At 48.6% G+C, this 18,117-nt stretch overlaps 1 protein-coding gene across 12 annotated transcripts in view; it reads right to left on the bottom strand.

Moving 5' to 3' along the window:
• The window catches only part of PICALM (phosphatidylinositol binding clathrin assembly protein), a 519,981-nt gene that overhangs the window by 272,548 nt on the left and 229,316 nt on the right, over positions 1–18,117 (bottom strand). For all 12 annotated transcript variants that reach the window (XM_078658455.1, XM_078658454.1, XM_078658453.1 and 9 more), the window contains exon 5: positions 2,147–2,240. In XM_078658455.1, the coding sequence (XP_078514581.1) occupies positions 2,147–2,240 (94 nt within the window). The remainder of the gene's footprint in view (positions 1–2,146; positions 2,241–18,117) is intronic.

The raw sequence follows: 18,117 nt of genomic DNA, 5'->3' as shown, positions 1-18,117 counted from the left end.
GAGTGGTTGGTGCACCGTAAGCGCGCATGACCGTCCTTCTTGGGCAGACCAAACAGTCATGCGCACTTAGCATTTCTCCACCCATCTGTGTTGCACAGCCGGGTGGAGACAGTCCCAGGAACAGTCTGAGCAGCAAACCAGGCCACTCGGAGCAATCACGATGCTGCTGTAATGGTGGTGATAGCAGCGTCATGATTAGCTTAGGCGAGTCTGGGAGCCTGGGTGCTCCCAGGAATGGAGGGAGTACGGAGGAGAGGCAGTGGGCGATGACCAGGAGGGTAAGTCGCCTTTTCATTTTCTAACCCTTTCCGCCCACTCCACCATCGTTTCCTAGCAGCTGCCACTGCATTCTGCCTGTCACTGAACATCTAGGAATGCCTTCTTGAGAGATCAAGTGTCCAAAAACCATGACGAGGTACAGCCTGGTACATTTCGAATTGTCACCATTAAGCTGTCTGTTCTACCAGGTGTGTTTCTTGGCAAGGCCAGCAGAAAAACTGTTTAATGCCTGGCATTTACTTGAATCATACTGCACACTCACTAGGCATGCAGCCTGAGTACACTTCAAGGACAAGTGCCCTCCATGTCATTTTGTTAGTTATTACTGAAGAAAAAGGCCTAAACACTTAACTACCAAGAAACATTACTGCTCAATATCATGTTTAAGTTCTGAAACGCATTTGTTTTTCGTCATGATTAGCTTAGGCGAGTCTGGGAGCCTGGGTGCTCCCAGGAATGGAGGGAGTACGGAGGAGAGGCAGTGGGCGATGACCAGGAGGGTAAGTCGCCTTTTCATTTTCTAACCCTTTCCGCCCACTCCACCATCGTTTCCTAGCAGCTGCCACTGCATTCTGCCTGTCACTGAACATCTAGGAATGCCTTCTTGAGAGATCAAGTGTCCAAAAACCATGACGAGGTACAGCCTGGTACATTTCGAATTGTCACCATTAAGCTGTCTGTTCTACCAGGTGTGTTTCTTGGCAAGGCCAGCAGAAAAACTGTTTAATGCCTGGCATTTACTTGAATCATACTGCACACTCACTAGGCATGCAGCCTGAGTACACTTCAAGGACAAGTGCCCTCCATGTCATTTTGTTAGTTATTACTGAAGAAAAAGGCCTAAACACTTAACTACCAAGAAACATTACTGCTCAATATCATGTTTAAGTTCTGAAACGCATTTGTTTTTCGTTATCTGAAGATGAGTGAGAGGAAGTCAAATCAAAACCTGTTACTCTTGAAACTAATCTTCCCTACATTATATAATTTTCAGCCTACCTAACGAGTACAATCTAAATGAAAGATCTGTAAACTTAAATGTGCATGTTTATTGCTGCACGAAAAAAGCATTTCATTTCGTTTGATAGGGAGTTAGGAAGAGAAGTGTAAAGGGTATTACATCGCCGTAATGAGGTTAAAATATTGACATGCCAAAATATGGACTACCTTTATGGAGCAAAGAGTATTAACGGCAAAGCTCATCGCTTTGAGCGAAGTGCCCCCCTGCACGCATCCCCATAGCCTGATGAAGCAGAGGGCCCTGTATGGCCCTTTTAGTTTCCTCACCGGCAGCAGTTTCATGGCGTGAACACTGCTGTGAGACTGCTGGCCGTAAGGAAACTCGTAATATGCTTGATAGGGCCGCAGTGGCACCGCCAGGCATATTGCAGCCTCACACTGCTGCACCATTATCAGGGATCGGGGATCCCAGCCGGTTGCAGCGGTCCCACTGTGGTCCAAGTGCCACACCACCAATTCGGCAGTAGGACCTCCGCCACACCACCATAAGTTTAGAGGTCCTATGGATCGCCAAACTCGTAAGCTAGCCCAAAATCTATACGACAGATACTTTGCCGTAATAGACGTAGATGATACATAGATGTAATGTTTTGTCAGGTCAATATTATGACCACAATACAGTGATAAACAGCTACATAGCAAGATCTCATAAGTGAGACTTAGTGGCAGCTCACCTTCGAAATTCTTGTGTATTGTGAAAAAGTGTATCATTTTAAATTATTTACTAATTGTTCAATTTTATTGATTGTTATCCGAAACTAATAAAAAAAGAATTTATAAAACTATTCTAGCAAACGCAATATCATGCAAAAAAAGCATACTTCATGCTTGAGGCAGTCATACTTACGTTAAAATCAAGAAGCGCATCCATTTGATTTTGGATGATAGGTACCGTTTTCAAAAGTTTTTCTGTGCTCATGGTCCTCATCACCCCATCAGCCCTATAAAAACATACATATACCTCATCATAAAATAAATGATCCATTTCAAAACACACATTCATTTTTGCATGAAGCAGTCTTCATAGTGAGCATCAGCACTAAAAATACTGGCATACCAAACTATTCAAACTTTCACAGTGAAAATGAAGGAGCAGTCTTCAATATTGTGGGCAGTGCAAAATGTTGCCAATAGTGTTTGCATGCCCTTTTGATATTCCTAAATGAACCCAGCAGCAAACAATGCAAATAATAATGAAAAAAAGTAATTTTATATTACCTTTGTAGATTTCATAATGAAATATTTATATCCAACAAAGTCAAAGAAAGCTGCAAACCAAGGGTTATTGTCCAGTTAGGTAAAATCAATATTGTGCATCCTGTAGTGTGGTGAAGTGAGAAGCACTCTCCAGAGTATCCTCTCCAAGGAGCCTTCAGCAGAAATGACATTTGGTAGGAAGAGCCTAGAGCTAACATGGGGAGCTGAAGGAGAGAAGACTGTTCCCTGGACCCAGTTTGGAGGTAAATGACATTATGGATGCTTCGAAGAGGAGCTGACAAAAAGATGGAAAGTATAGGACTACCTAGCCGGGGCAGAGCTAGGCTGTGCACTGGAATGTGGTTATTTTGAACACCATTATAACAAGATTATTGTAGCTTTGAACACAGTTTGTTTTAAGAGTTTCCAATAGATCACTCACCTTGTTATTGAGTGTGGAAAGGAATACAACAATTGCCCAATATATGACAAAACAAGCATATTATTACAAAAATATGCAAAAAAAATGTAATTACTACATAAAACCCCTATTTAGAAGCAGAAAAACATATCCGAAAACTACATACACAAGACACAATGGGCCCTATTGACAAAGGAACATTTGGGGCCTCATTACAATGTCGGTCGGAAAGCAGTTCGACTCTTTGTCGGAACTGGTTCCCACCGCCTCGAGTTCGGCGAGTCCAACGGATTGATTACGATGGTTCCGAACACCATTCGGAAAGTCGCACACTGCCTTCAATGAGAGCCTGTGTCCCGACCGACAAAACACGCTCCCATTGCAAAAAGGAGTGGTTGCGGAAACCCTTGCCCCCTATCGCAGGGACACCATGATGCCTGTCACACTGTGCATGGTTTCAAAGGGGGGGTCCATTGGGTACCCCCACAGCCCCCAACCAGAGGCCTCGGGGTGAAGGGGGGACTTCTACGGGCCCCCAAAGTCAGTTTACGACAGCTATTCCATGTCAGACCAAACCGGAAAGGTTGTCCAAATCCGACATCACAATACGTTGGTCGAAAACGCGATCCATAGAGCTATACGATTTGTCTTCGACCGACTCAGTCTCCGAATGCCGGTTGGAACGGATTCGGAATGACCGAACGGTTACCTTTCCATCATAACCAGTTGGTCGGAAATGTTTCCGAGTCAGTCTGAGACATAGTTTCTGACACAGGTTAGGAAAATGCGACTGCCGTTTGGAGCCTTTCCGACCAACATCGTAATGAGGCTCTTGGTTGTAAAATTAAGTTTATGACAAAATCTAAATGTTTTACGCCTGACAGTAATTCACAAACTTTAACCACAAGAAAGTGAAAAGCAGGGAAAGAACAAGAAGACTTTCTAGTCTCTATACTGAATTCCAATAAAGTAACAATGAGTAAAAACAAGCAATGGCAAAGCAAATATGTCTCGCCTTGTAAGGGCTACTGGGTTCGCCAATGTCTTTTAGCCATGTTGTACATTAGCATCGCTGCTGTTCAGCATGTCTAGGAGTTACTGGTGTGGTTGAGTAAAGCAGCACAGAGGAGAGTGATGTAGAGGCGAGTGGTGTGAAGTGTCGTGTGGTAGGGTAGAGTGGCGTAGGGTAGAGTGGTGTGGGGTAGAGCAGGTTGGTAAAGCAGAGGGGCATAGAGTGGAGTGGTGTAGAGTGGTGGATTGGCATTGAGTGGAGTCATATGCAATAGAGTGGCATGCAAAGAGTGGCATAGAGTAGAGTGGCATATAGTGGAGTGGTGCAGAATGGATTGGCGCAGAGACGTATGGCATAGAGTGACGTGGAGTGGTGTAGAGCAGTGTGGTGTAGAGCGGAGTGGCGTAAAATACTACAGTTGCGGATGTAAGTAACCAAGGTGCCGATAGATATGGCATATAGGTTGAAAGCAACATAAGAGGCAGTATGCCTGTATTAAAAGTAGGAAAGCACATTGCACATCCAGGACTAATACGGAAATGCTTATACAATTTTTAAAACTGGTGTGTTGCACAAAAACGAGGAAGAAAACATGTACTTGGTCCATGAGAAGATAAAACAAGCAAGGAAGGGAAACCTATGATAAGCAATTGAAAGTTTGCAAATGAGAGAGACAATGAAAACAATGACAAAAATACAGTGGAACCCTACAGCAACTAGCACCTAACCTACTATCCCCAAAATAATGACGGAGGGCAATATCCTAAATTTGTGTGCACATGGTCTAAGCACCCACTGTCAAGGTGTGGTCCTCAACTGGACTTAATATCGAAATAAAAAAACAGACGGTGCACCACTGCATAGATGATTAAACAAAGTACAAATTAGTATCTGAAGTTGCGTTTGCCAAATCTTCCTTTTCATTATTCATAAATGATTCAAGCGTGACAAGTAATATGCAGTGTAGACCAGCCAACGCATTTCGTCCAGTACAAGGGACTTCTTCAGGGCATAAGCAAAGTATTCCTGTATAAGACACAATCATAGCTAAGGTAATGCGAGTGGTCAGAATATCCCATGCTACTGGAAGCTGGACAGATACGTCCCTCTGCATAAGAGCACTAGACAGTTGTAAACAGCTATGTTCAAAATATAAAAGCGAATATCATGCGGTTCATCAATAATAAGCAGGGTCACACACATTTAAGGCGGCCCATGGTGGATAAAACAATGAAAACAATTAATGGTATACTGTGAACGGGTTGTAAGCCCACCATATTGTAAACAATATTTCTCACAGAACAGCGCATGCCCTGCATAGGAAAGGCCTAAAAAACGAGTTGGTTTTTGTCTGATCCTTTTTCTAGCAAGAAGTTAAAGGAACATCCCATTGGAGAGAGTAACCAAATTTTTGCGTTATAGGAGGGATACTCTGTCGTGGGGCTGAGCCTTGCATTCACACAGTGTTAGGTTGACATGAGCTTATTAGAAGTTTAAACGCCATTTTTCCTTTCTGCTGCCTTTTGAACACGGCACACACTTTATTAGTTGTTTAGAGTTTAGCAGAGTGTTTTGCTTCACACGAGAATAACATGTTTTTCTACATTAGTAGCCTGGCTTGGTAAGCTTAGTCTGAACAGTGAGTGCCGAGACCTTCAAGGTTATTTCAACACTGTGGTTATTGTTCGGACTGATCAGCACACGTTCTAGACATAACACATATGCAGCTGCGGCCACCTCTGATTTTGGCGCGTTTAATAATGCACTGCGTAGGCATGATCACAGACACTTGGAGAACATTCGTATGCTGAGAGCATGTGCAGAATTTGATGTGATCCACTTCTGCTAAATACCAGAGTTATGGGGCCGCCTATGTAATTCCAGGAGACCTTCTGTAGTTATAAAATAACCTACTAGCAAGGGAGGGTGAAATATAGGTATATTTTAAACCTGTTTCCATTTAGCATTATAATATTGTTAGAACCGGGGGTCTCTAGTTGGCAGAGGTAAGTACCTTAGACCAAGTAGGGACCCTTGCTTCTAGTCAGGGTGAAGGAATAACCCTCTGAGATAACCCCTGCTCACCCTCTAGGTAGCATGGCGCGAGCAGTCTAGGCTAAACAGAGGCAATGTGGATAACATTTGCACTTAACAAAACAGTAATCCCCAATCCACCACAAACTGAGACCACACAGGTAAGTATATTTTATAAAAAGATATAACTGTATCTAGTTTCAGCAATGTAAATAAGGCAGTTGCACGATAATCACTTGGTTATAAAAATGATGCACTTAATCTTAATGGTGGTACGTAGTTTCAGGAAGTTCTCATGTAAAACAAATGTCTCAAGTCTCCTTAATCAGCAGGTAAAAATATTGCTACTGATTTATAATTACTTTGCACTCAAAACGAGCCAGGAAAACAATGTCAGGGTTTAAAATAGCCAAGGCGATCTGCCCCTAATGCCAGGAATGCCAAGCGCTGCAGCGCGTCTCACCCGAGGGCTGGGGGGACTCCTTTTCCCCCCCACGGCACTTCTTTCTGCCTCAGGCGAGCCTCCCTTGCCAGCGCTCACTCGCGCTCGGGCCCGGCCGGCCTCAGCAGGTTCTCCGCCCGCTCCCAGTCTCTCGGGGGCGGCGAGGAGCAGAGACGGCAGGCCGGGGGCTCGAGCACTCTTACAATTCCCTCGGCGGGGTCGGGTCAGTCTTCCCCGGTCCCGGCGGTGATTACGCAGGCAGACGAGGACCTTGACGACGGGAACCAATCCTGTCGCGGCACTTCAGCCGAGCCTCCCGTGACGACACCGTCACTCAGGGGGAATCAGCCAATCCGGTCGCGGCGCTTCTGCCGAGCCTCCCGTGACGTCACCGCCTGCTCTGGGGAAATCGACCAATCCGGTCGCGGCGTTTCTCACTCCGCCTACGGCGGCAGCCAACCACAGCGCGGCCCCTTCGTGGCTGCGAGTAGACCCTCGAGGGTGATTTCAGGTCCAGGGCCCGGGCCCGCGGCGATGCTGAGGAGGGTCAAGCGGACTGAACCCGCGCCACGCTGGAACGCTTCAGAACCCTCTGGCCCCCACCAGCACGCGTCGATGAACACGTCGATCTCGAGATACAGCGGTTAGCAGTCAGCGCGGCGCTCTCAAGCAGAACAGAGAGCAGCCAGAGCGCTACACGGGGCAATCAGCAGGGCTTAGTCCAGCAGTCCCCGAGTTTCCCTGCACACAGCAATTTCGCGATCTCCTTGCCACACAGCAGCTTCAGGGGGGCACAGCAGAGTCTTGTTATCCTTGGGCAACCTTTATGTCCCTGGGTTGCAGACAGGGGGCCAGCTCTTCTCAGGCCCTTGAAGATTCAAGATTGTAGACACAGCACACAGCAAAGTCTTGGCAGTTTCAAGAAGGCAGGGTCACAGCACACAGCAAAGTCCCTCTCTCTTCCTCCAGTTAGACAGCAGAACAGGTCAGCCCTTAGAGCACACAGCAAGGCAATCTTCCTTTAGTTCTCCAGCCGTCCTCCTTCCAGCAGAGGTTCCTTCATGCTTGTAGGATCTTAGAATCTAAACTTCTGTAGTCAGGGGTCCTTTCCTTATACCCCTCAATGTCTTTGAAGTCCTTTGAAGTCTTTGTACAAGGGGGCCCTGGGTCCAGTCTAAACCAGTTCTGGGGGTTGCGGAGCACTGAGGTGTTTCTGGTTTTCTTCTTCCTGTCAGCTTCAGGGTCAGAGGTGTCAGTGGGCCGGCAGGAGCATGGTGGGCAGGCAGGCACAGCCCAGCACTTATCAGGCGTTTCTTCCTCCCACCTCCCGGGCAGCAGATGTGCCCTTTCATCCCCGGGCTGGCTCCGACCCTCTCCTCCGGGGGCTCTGCAGCCCCCCTGTCACATCCAGACCAGACAGGCATTCCACAAACCCAGGCACACAGAAAGGTTTAGACAAGAGAACAGCCACTTTCTAAAAGTGCTATTCTCCAACACAGGATTCAAAAACACCCTTCACTAAAAGATGTGTCATTAAATTCTGAGTTCAGGGATATCTTTCACTTATGTCCCATCTTGTTCCTATGGGGAGATAGGCTGGCATCACATGGGGCCAGTCTCCTCCATGTTACTTTATGGAGCAAGAGAGCCTTACAGCAGTGAGCACATAAAATGGCTGCTGCCCACTACCAGAGCATGTGACCTGCACTAGTACATGCTCTACCTTATCTATACACTGCACCCTGCCCAGGGGGTTACCTTGAGCCTTCCATAGGGGTGACTGATGTGCACAGACAGGGAAGGGTTAGGCCCAGCCAGTGGATACACTGGCCAGGGGGACAGGGCAGTCCACTGACTGCACACAGGCCCTGCGCTGGCAGGCCTGAGTCACCTTTTTAAGGCTACTCATGTGGGTGGCGCAATCTGCGCTGCGGGCCCACTGGTAGCATCTGTCATCACCAGCCCTGGCACACACAGTGCACTTTACTAGGGACTTCGTGGTGATACAAATATGCCAATCAGGTATATTCCCTCAATATTACAATTTACAGAGGGAGCACTTACACTCTGACACTGATCAGCAGTGGCAGAGTGTCCAAAGCATCTAAATCAGCAAAAACGAAATCCAGCACAGCATCAAAACACATGAGTCAGAGGCAAAAAGATGGGGGAAGAACCACGCCAAAGGTGTCAGGTCTAACACGTGTCCCCTCCAGCTGAAAGTGGGGAGAACTACCCAACCTCTTGGGAGTCCTCATCACTAAGGCGGAAGAATCTGGACAGACCGTCAGCATTGGCGTGTTCTGTACCAGGGCGGTGCTCCACCGTAAAGTCCATCCCCTGTAGGGAAATGGACCACCTCAACAATTTCGGAGCCTCACCCCTCATCTGCATTAGCCATCTGAGGGGCCTGTGGTCAGTCTGAACACGGAAGTGAGTCCCAAACAGGTAGGGCCTCAGTTTCTTCAGAGCCCAGACCACAGCGAAAGCTTCTCTTTCAATGGCACTCCATTTCTGTTCCCTGGGGATTAGCCTCCGGCTAATGAAAGCCACTGGTTGGTCTCCGCCCTCATCATTAATCTGTGAGAGTACTGCTCCCACGCCTTGCTCTGAAGCGTCAGTTTGCACAATGAACTCACTGGAAAAGTCAGGTGCCTTAAGCACCGGTGCTGTGCACATGGCAGTTTTGAGGGTGTCAAAAGCAGTTTGACAGGCCTCAGTCCAATTCACTTTTCTGGACTGATTCCTAGATGTCAACTCTGTCAAAGGGGCCACAATGGTGCCATAACCTTTGACAAACCGTCTGTAATACCCGGTGAGACCTAAAAAGGCTCTCACCTCAGTCTGAGTCTTGGGGGGCTCCCAAGCCAGAATGGTATCAATCTTCGCCTGTAGGGGCGCCACCTGGCCGCTCCCCACCTGGTGTCCCAAGTACACCACCGATCCCTGCCCTATCTGGCATTTACTGGCCTTGATAGTGAGGCCTGCCTTCTGCAGAGCCTTCAACACTTCAGTGAGGTGTTGCAGGTGTTCCTCCCAAGTGGAGCTGAACACAGCAATGTCATCCAGGTAGGCTGAGCTGAATTGCTCCAGCCCCGCCAGTACCTGGTTGACCAATCTCTGAAATGTGGCGGGGGCATTTTTCAACCCTAAGGGCATGACACGGAACTGGAAGTGCCCCTCTGGTGTTGAAAATGCTGACCTCTCCTTTGCCCCGTCAGTTAAGGCAATCTGCCAGTACCCTGAAGTCAAATCAAAAGTACTCAGGTACTGGGCAGCTCCCAACCGATCCACCAGCTCATCAGCTCGGGGGATGGGGTGCGCGTCAGTCTTGGTGACCGCATTGAGCCCACGGTAGTCCACGCAGAACCGAAGTTCTGGGGTGCCACCGGGGGTGGCAGCTTTCTTAGGCACTAAGACCACTGGGCTAGCCATGGGGCTGCTGGAGGGATCAATAACCCCTAGCGTCAGCATCTTGGAAACTTCTTCCTTGATGCTGGCTCTGACCACACTTTCTGACCAGGGTGGAACTCAACCAGGGAAGTGTTCTGGTCATACCACCTCTTCATTTCCTCCTGGCTAGCCTCCAGGTTCTCTTGAGCGAGCTTCCTGAAGCGCTTGGTCTGGTTGCGAATGGCCAGCACATAGCTGAACACATCCTGAGGGGTTTTCCCACGGGATTTCTCCCACCCCTCCTTCACCAGAGTAAGAGGCCCTCTGACAGGGTGGCCATACAGCAACTCAAAGGGACTGAACCCTAAGGATTTCTGAGGCACCTCCCGGTATGCAAACAACAGGCATGGTAACAAGACGTCCCATTTCCGCCTCATGGGCTCTTCCAGGCCCATAATCATGCCCTTCAATGTGCGGTTGAATCTCTCAACCAGCCCATTTCCTTGAGGGTGGTAAGGAGTGGTGAATTTGTATGTCACCCCACACTCACTCCACAGGGACTTCATATACCTTGAAATGAAGTTCGTCCCTCTGTCTGAGACCACCTCCCTGGGAAATCCCACCCGGGAAAAGACCCCCATCAGGGCACGGCCCACCACTGGGGCGGTGACTGTCCTGAGCAGGATGGCTTCCGGGTACCGAGTGGCATGGTACACCAAGACCAGGATAAACCTGTTGCCTAGGGCTGTCTTGGGATCCAGGGGCCCCACGATGTCAATGCCCACCCGCTCAAAAGAGGTGCTCACCACGGGAAAGGGTTGGGGGGGGCCACGCGCTTCCCTCCGCTTTTGCCACTGGCCTGACAAGTCTGGCAAGATTTACAAAAGGCAGAGACGTGCGTCTTCCTCTGGGGCCAGTAGAAATGGGTGACAAGCCTGTGATAGGTCTTGTCTTGCCCCAGATGTCCTGCGAGAGGCACGTCATGAGCCAGACCCAGTAGGAAGTTCCTGAAGCGCTCCGGTACTACCAGCACACGGGCTGCACCGGGCTCAGCGAACTTAGGCTCACTATAAAGTAAGTCATCCTCCCAGTAGATCAAATGCTCCTTGGACCCGGGCCTGCTGCCTGGTCTGCAGCCTGCTGCCGCACACCAATGAGAGAAGGGCACTCCTTCTGAGCCTGGCAGAATTCCTCCCTGGAGGGACCACGCTCTTGCTGCCACTGGGACAGCTCAGGAAATTCCCCTAGTTCGGCCACCTGCTCCCCTGTAGGTTCCAGGGCATCCCCTTCCGGGTCTGCTTCCTCCTGGACCGTGGGAACAGTGGGGGCCGGTTTCCCGCGCCCTCTACCCCGTCTTCTCTTGGCAGGTTCCTGGGCCATGGTTCCAGGCTCCAGTTCTGCTAGACCGCCCTCTCTGGCTGTCATTGCACGGGTGGACACACAGATCCACGCAGGCAAACCCAACATCTCCAAGTGAGTCCGGTGCTCCACCTCTTTCCATGGGGAGCTCTCCAGGTCATTACCTAATAGACAATCTACAGGCAAGGCATCACTTACAACAATTTCCAAAATACCGGAGACTCCTCCCCATTCAAATGGAACCTTTGCCAACTTGCAGTAGCGCACTGAACTGTCAGATGACACCACAGCCGGAGTACCTTGGGAACAATTTGCTCTTCAGTCACCCACCGACACCTGACAGATGTCACGCTGGCCCCTGTGTCTCTCAGAGCCTCCACCTCCTGTCCATTGATGGTAACCTTCTGCCCGTATTTCTTAGTGTTTTGGGGCAGCAAGGTTTCCGGGGCCATCTCTTGGTCTCCTAGAGAGACAAGGGTCATCAACGCTAACCCCTTCTCCCCACTAGAAATCAAATCCCCTCCCAAAGCTACACTGGCTAACGCCGGAGCTGGAGCACCAGTGGGTGCTGATTTCTTCTTTGGACATTTGGGGGCAATGTGCCCCACCACCCTACATGAATAGCAAGTAAGTGGGGCCCTTCTGTCCTGCGCGCCCTTAGGGGGCCAGGACTTCTTAGGCTGGGGGGTTGAGATACCTTCTCCTGGGAACCATTTTGGGGCCCTTTAGAAGACTCCTTGTGATTACTCATGTCCCCCCCACTCTTCTGCTGGGGACCCTGTCCACCTTTGGCTGGGGTACTAGTACTTTGGACCCTGGTGCTAGTCCACCGGTCCGCCTCTTTAGCAAGCTCACTGGGATCAGTTAACTTGCTATCCAACAGATGCTGGCGCAGCTCTGGGACACATAAACTACTTAAGTGCTCCCTACTAATCAAGTGACACAACCCCACATAATCAGTAACTTTGCTGCCCTTTATCCAACCTTCCAGTGCACGCGTGTACATACTCACACACTCCACCCAAGTACTTGAATCAAGCTTCTTGAAGTTCCTAAACTTCTGGCGGTACTGTTCTGCAGTGAGCCCATACCTGAGGCACAAAGCCTCCTTCATTGCGTGGTAGGATAAAGCATCCTCTGCTTCCAAGGGTGCCAAAACATCCCTCCCAGAGGCCTCAAAATGCTTCCACAATCCTGCCCCCCAATTCTTCTCAGGCACTTCATTCATCTTTAAGGCAAGTTCATATGCTCTGAACCACGCATAAATATCCTCACCCCTCTGATAATTCTGTACCAGATCCTTTGGTATGTATATCTTACCCGCCTGTACCGGTTGTGCGCTGCCACCATTAGAACTGGACACCCTCTCTTTCAATTTGATGTCCAACTCCTTCATGCTCATCTCATGAGCCAATTGGAGTTTCCTCTCCTCCAAAGCGAGAGCGGTTCTTCTCTCCTCCGCCTCTGCTTGCGCTTTGAGCTTAAAAAGCTCAATCTCATGGGCCCTAGCTCTCTGATTCTCCTCTATTTCCTCTGGAGAAATAACCCTACCGGAGTGGTTGCTGCCGGACCTAGACGCTGGCTTCGCCACTGGCAATTCACTGGACAAAAAAACATTCTCCTGTGTGCCTCCCTCTCCAATAGCAGCTTCTGGAACACCATGTTTGGCCTCCCACCAGGCCCTCAGAGCTGTCCGTAGCTCTTCCTTGTTTGCGCAGCCCCTTACTGGGCATTCAAGCTGTCTGCAGATTCTTCTCAGTTGCTCCTTGTTATAGGTTAACAACTCCTGGATTTCAAATTCCACTTCCACTTCTCCATTCACGCTTGGCGCTTTCCGAGACATGATGCTTCCTAACCTTTTCAACTAAAAAGATTTCACCAAAAAAGAAAAAATCTTGCGCAACCTGTTCTGCTAAACTAGACTAGTGATGTACAAGAAATCACTGCAGGTCAAGTGCAATTATTAGTTCAAAATCCGCACCGCTGTCCAACAATGTTAGAACCGGGGGTCTCTAGTTGGCAGAGGTAAGTACCTTAGACCAAGTAGGGACCCTTGCTTCTAGTCAGGGTGAAGGAATAACCCTCTGAGATAACCCCTGCTCACCCTCTAGGTAGCATGGCGCGAGCAGTCTAGGCTAAACAGAGGCAATGTGGATAACATTTACACTTAACAAAACAGTAATCCCCAATCCACCACAAACTGAGACCACACAGGTAAGTATATTTTATAAAAATATATAACTTTATCTAGTTTCAGCAATGTAAATAAGGCAGTTGCACGATAATCACTTGGTTATAAAAATGATGCACTTAATCTTAATGGTGGTACGTAGTTTCAGGAAGTTCTCATGTAAAACAAATGTCTCAAGTCTCCTTAATCAGCAGGTAAAAATATTGCTACTGATTTATAATTACTTTGCTCTCAAAACGAGCCAGGAAAACAATGTCAGCGTTTAAAATAGCCAAGGCGATCTGCCCCTAATGCCAGGAATGCCAAGCGCTGCAGCGCGTCTCACCCGAGGGCTGGGGGGACTCCTTTCCCCCCCCCACGGCACTTCTTTCTGCCTCAGGCGAGCCTCCCTTGCCAGCGCTTACTCGCGCTCGGGCCCGGCCGGCCTCACCAGGTTCTCCGCCCGCTCCCAGTCTCTCGGGGGCAGCGAGGAGCAGAGACGGCAGGCCGGGGGCTCGAGCACTCTTACAATTCCCTCGGCGGGGTCGGGTCAGTCTTCCCCGGTCCCGGCGGTGATTACGCAGGCAGACGAGGACCTTGACGACGGGAACCAATCCTGTTGCGGCACTTCAGCCGAGCCTCCCGTGACGACACCGTCACTCAGGGGGAATCAGCCAATCCGGTTGCGGCGCTTCTGCCGAGCCTCCCGTGACGTCACCGCCTGCTCCTGGGAAATCGACCAATCCGGTCGCGGCGCTTCTCACTCCGCCTACGGCGGCAGCCAACCACAGCGCGGCCCCTTCGTGGCTGCGAGCAGATCCTCGAGGGGGATTTCAGGGCCCGGGCCCGCGGCGATGCTGAGGCGGGTCAAGCGGACTGAACCCGCGCCACGCTGGAACGCTTCAGAACCCTCTGGCCCCCACCAGCATGTGTCGATGAACACGTCGATTTCGGGATACAGCGGTTAGCAGTCAGCGCGGCGCTCTCAAGCAGAACAGAGAGCAGCCAGCGCACTACACGGGGCAATCAGCAGGACTTAGTCCAGCAGTCCCCGAGTTTCCCTGCACACAGCAATTTCGCGATCTCCTTGCCACACAGCAGCTTCAGGGGGGCACAGCAGAGTCTTGTTATCCTTGGGCAACACCTTTATGTCCCTGGGTTGCAGACAGGGGGCCAGCTCTTCTCAGGCCCTTGGAGATTCAAGATTGTAGACACAGCACACAGCAAAGTCTTGGCAGTTTCAAGAAGGCAGGGTCACAGCACACAGCAAAGTCCCTCTCTCTTCCTCAGCTTCCAGTTAGACAGCAGAACAGGTCAGCCCTTAGAGCACACAGCAAGGCAATCTTACTTTAGTTCTCCAGCCGTCCTCCTTCCAGCAGAGGTTCCTTCTTGCTTGTAGGATCTTAGAATCTAAACTTCTGTAGTCAGGGGTCCTTTCCTTACACCCCTCAATGTCTTTGAAGTCCTTTGAAGTCTTTGTGCAAGGGGGCCCTGGGTCCAGTCTAAACCAGTTCTGGGGGTTGCGGAGCACTGAGGTGTTTCTGGTTTTCTTCTTCCTGTCAGCTTCAGGGTCAGAGGTGTCGGTGGGCCGGCAGGAGCATGGTGGGCAGGCAGGCACAGCCCAGCACTTATCAGGCGTTTCTTCCTCCCACCTCCCGTGCAGCAGATGTGCCCTTTCATCCCCGGGCTGGCTCCGACCCTCTCCTCCGGGGGCTCTGCAGCCCCCCTGTCACATCCAGACCAGACAGGCATTCCACAAACCCAGGCACACAGAAAGCTTTAGACAAGAGAAGAGCCACTTTCTAAAAGTGCTATTCTCCAACACAGGATTCAAAAACACCCTTCACTAAAAGATGTGTCATTAAATTCTGAGTTCAGGGATATCTTTCACTTATGTCCCATCTTGTTCCTATGGGGAGATAGGCTGGCATCACATGGGGCCAGTCTCCTCCATGTTACTCTATGGGGCAAGAGAGCCTTACAGCAGTGAGCACATAAAATGGCTGCTGCCCACTACCAGAGCATGTGACCTGCACTAGCACATGCTCTACCTTATCTATACACTGCACCCTGCCCAGGGGGTTACCTTGAGCCTACCATAGGGGTGACTGATGTGCACAGACAGGGAAGGGTTAGGCCCAGCCAGTGGATACACTGGCCAGGGGGACAGGGCAGTCCACTGACTGCACACAGGCCCTGCGCTGGCAGGCCGGAGTCACCTTTTTAGGGCTACTCATGTGGGTGGCGCAATCTGCGCTGCGGGCCCACTGGTAGCATCTGTCATCACCAGCCCTGGCACACACAGTGCACTTTACTAGGGACTTCGTGGTGATACAAATATGCCAATCAGGTATATTCCCTCAATATTACAATTTACAGAGGGAGCACTTAAACTCTGACACTGATCAGCAGTGGCAGAGTGTCCAAAGCATCTAAATCAGCAAAAACGAAATCCAGCACAGCATCAAAACACATGAGTCAGAGGCAAAAAGATGGGGGAAGAACCACGCCAAAGGTGTCAGGTCTAACAAATATGCTTTCTCCCTTTGTATTTTATGGAATAGTAACTATGCTGACAATCTTGTTTCTAATAATATGTCTGCTTGTATTAGCTAAGGTGCTGCGCATGAGAACACGGCATTAGAAATAAATATTTCAAACTTGCACGTATTTCTTTTTACTCCCTGTTTTGGACTGGTATGAGAGTATAACAAAAGAGTGTTCATGTTTTCCACATTGCCTGAGGTAACCTAAGTCACATGTTCTGGGTTGTCTAATCATTGGTATTTTGGAAAAGCCAATGTGACACTGATGCAAGTCTGGTAGGGGATTTTGGATACTAAGGTGAGTTTTGGCACATCCTAATTCACTGAGGTCCAAAGTCTCTGTGCACAGTTCTGTGTAGGAGCAGAATCCCTGCAACACCCAAAAAAGTAGGACTGATTCTCTACAGTTTACTGAGTTAGCAGTGACCAATCCAGAGAGAATACAAATAGAAAAAAGGTTGCCATTGAGAAACCATAAATGGGTAATATTGTCTTGTTAAAGTCTGTATACAAGCAATTCAAAATATTATTTTCCTTTAGGAACCCATATGCTGCATCAATGGCACTGATTACCAAATATTTACAAATGATAATTGTAATATCTTTAAATTATGAATAGCAGATGACTAACATAACTCATTGCTCAAATCCTAGCCAGATAGCAGAGAAAGGCATTTTTATCAGAAAAAGCATCTATTTAAGAGAAATTGCCCAGTAACTTCATTATCCCATTGCCACTAAATAGTTGTGGAATACTTTACATAATTACGTCCTGTCCTCAAATCTGCAAATGTCAACCACATCACAGCTCACATTTCCTCAACAGAATGCCTAATCTGAAAGCTACAACGCGCCTTCGAATTAATAACTTTCTAATTTTTCCACACCATCCTATTGGGGGAGGTAAATTCGGTTCAGTTTTACAACTATTTTTACTAAAACTCTGTTGCTTGTAACTGTTGCGTAGCTGCTTCCCATCCAATGCTTTTTTAAAGTATATAATAAATAAGGTAACAAAAGTGTAAACTTGAGGAGTAAGGAGATACTTTCTGAAATTGATTTACTTCAGCAGAGAAAGGCAAAAAATAAGTTTGAACTTCATTTTTTTCTTTACGAGATTAAAGAAAAAAATTATGCCTGGTACAAAAACTAAAGTAAATTGTAAACTTGCCCAGATATTCTCTGTGAAAACTATTTTAAGAAACATTTTGTTATTATTGGTACTGCTGGTGCAGGATTATCAGGGTACAGACAAGAACACAATACCCAGCTCGGCATTATGCAGGTCCACATATAGCCTCAGAGATAAATCAAGCCCAGGAACATAAAGCTCTCGAGGAACCAGCGCTAAAGGACAGTTATGGAACAAGGATCAGTACCCAAAGTTCAATGCCTGAATAACAGAAATCGCCCCAGGATGAAGAACAAGGGCCTGCCGTTCCGCCAAATTTATACACAACCGCCAAGCAGGCAATTCTTGATATAATGCATTGTCAGTTCGCTAATGCATTTCTCGGTTTGGTGCAGGCCTGCGTCAGCATGATGCAGCTCAAAACCAAACAGTGTTCTTTTTTTTTTTTTTTTTTTTTTTTAAAGAAAATCCCAAACTTGGATTTTTTTCTCCGAAAAATAGCAAATGGAATGCTTATTTCCCATGGCAGGGGAAGCATTATTAGCATGTTACTGTCCCTCACCGCCAGGGTTTGCCGGTCCATGACGCACAGGAAAAGAAATGGCTATATGTCCGCCCATCCTGATTGGGTAGGCAGATATATAACCATTTCTCCAACAGCCCTTACTCGGTCGGTCTTAGAGGTTTGGCTTTGGCGGTGATGAAGTAGTCACCGCCATAGCCAAACCTGTGGTCTGATAACATTTAAATCAGGTGGATGGACCATTATGCTGGTGGTATGAGTATTCTGTTGCCATTGTGACGGAGTATACATGCCATCAACATATACATTTGCCCCTACCTGTCTAAAATTGAACACCAACAAGACGAAAATGATCTTTGATAAGAGCACTTCTGCTGACTCTCAGGTGCATTAAGGCGACATCTCTGTTCCGAAAAAACGTAAGACCTGGCTTTTCTCCTGCCCCTAGTTCTCTCTTTCTCTCTGCTTACTGATGGTCCTTCTGCAGTAGTGCCAAGGCACTTTTCCAAGTAACAGTCACGCTTTATAAATCTCATACATAGACATAGCACTTCACCCGGCAACTCTACCCGGTAGCCAAGCAGGGCCG

Source organism: Lissotriton helveticus, chromosome 8 (assembly GCF_964261635.1).
Source record: "Lissotriton helveticus chromosome 8, aLisHel1.1, whole genome shotgun sequence".
Lineage (NCBI taxonomy): Eukaryota > Metazoa > Chordata > Amphibia > Caudata > Salamandridae > Lissotriton > Lissotriton helveticus.
Note: the sequence above shows the minus strand (reverse complement) of the source record. Positions and strands in the feature narration are given on the sequence as shown.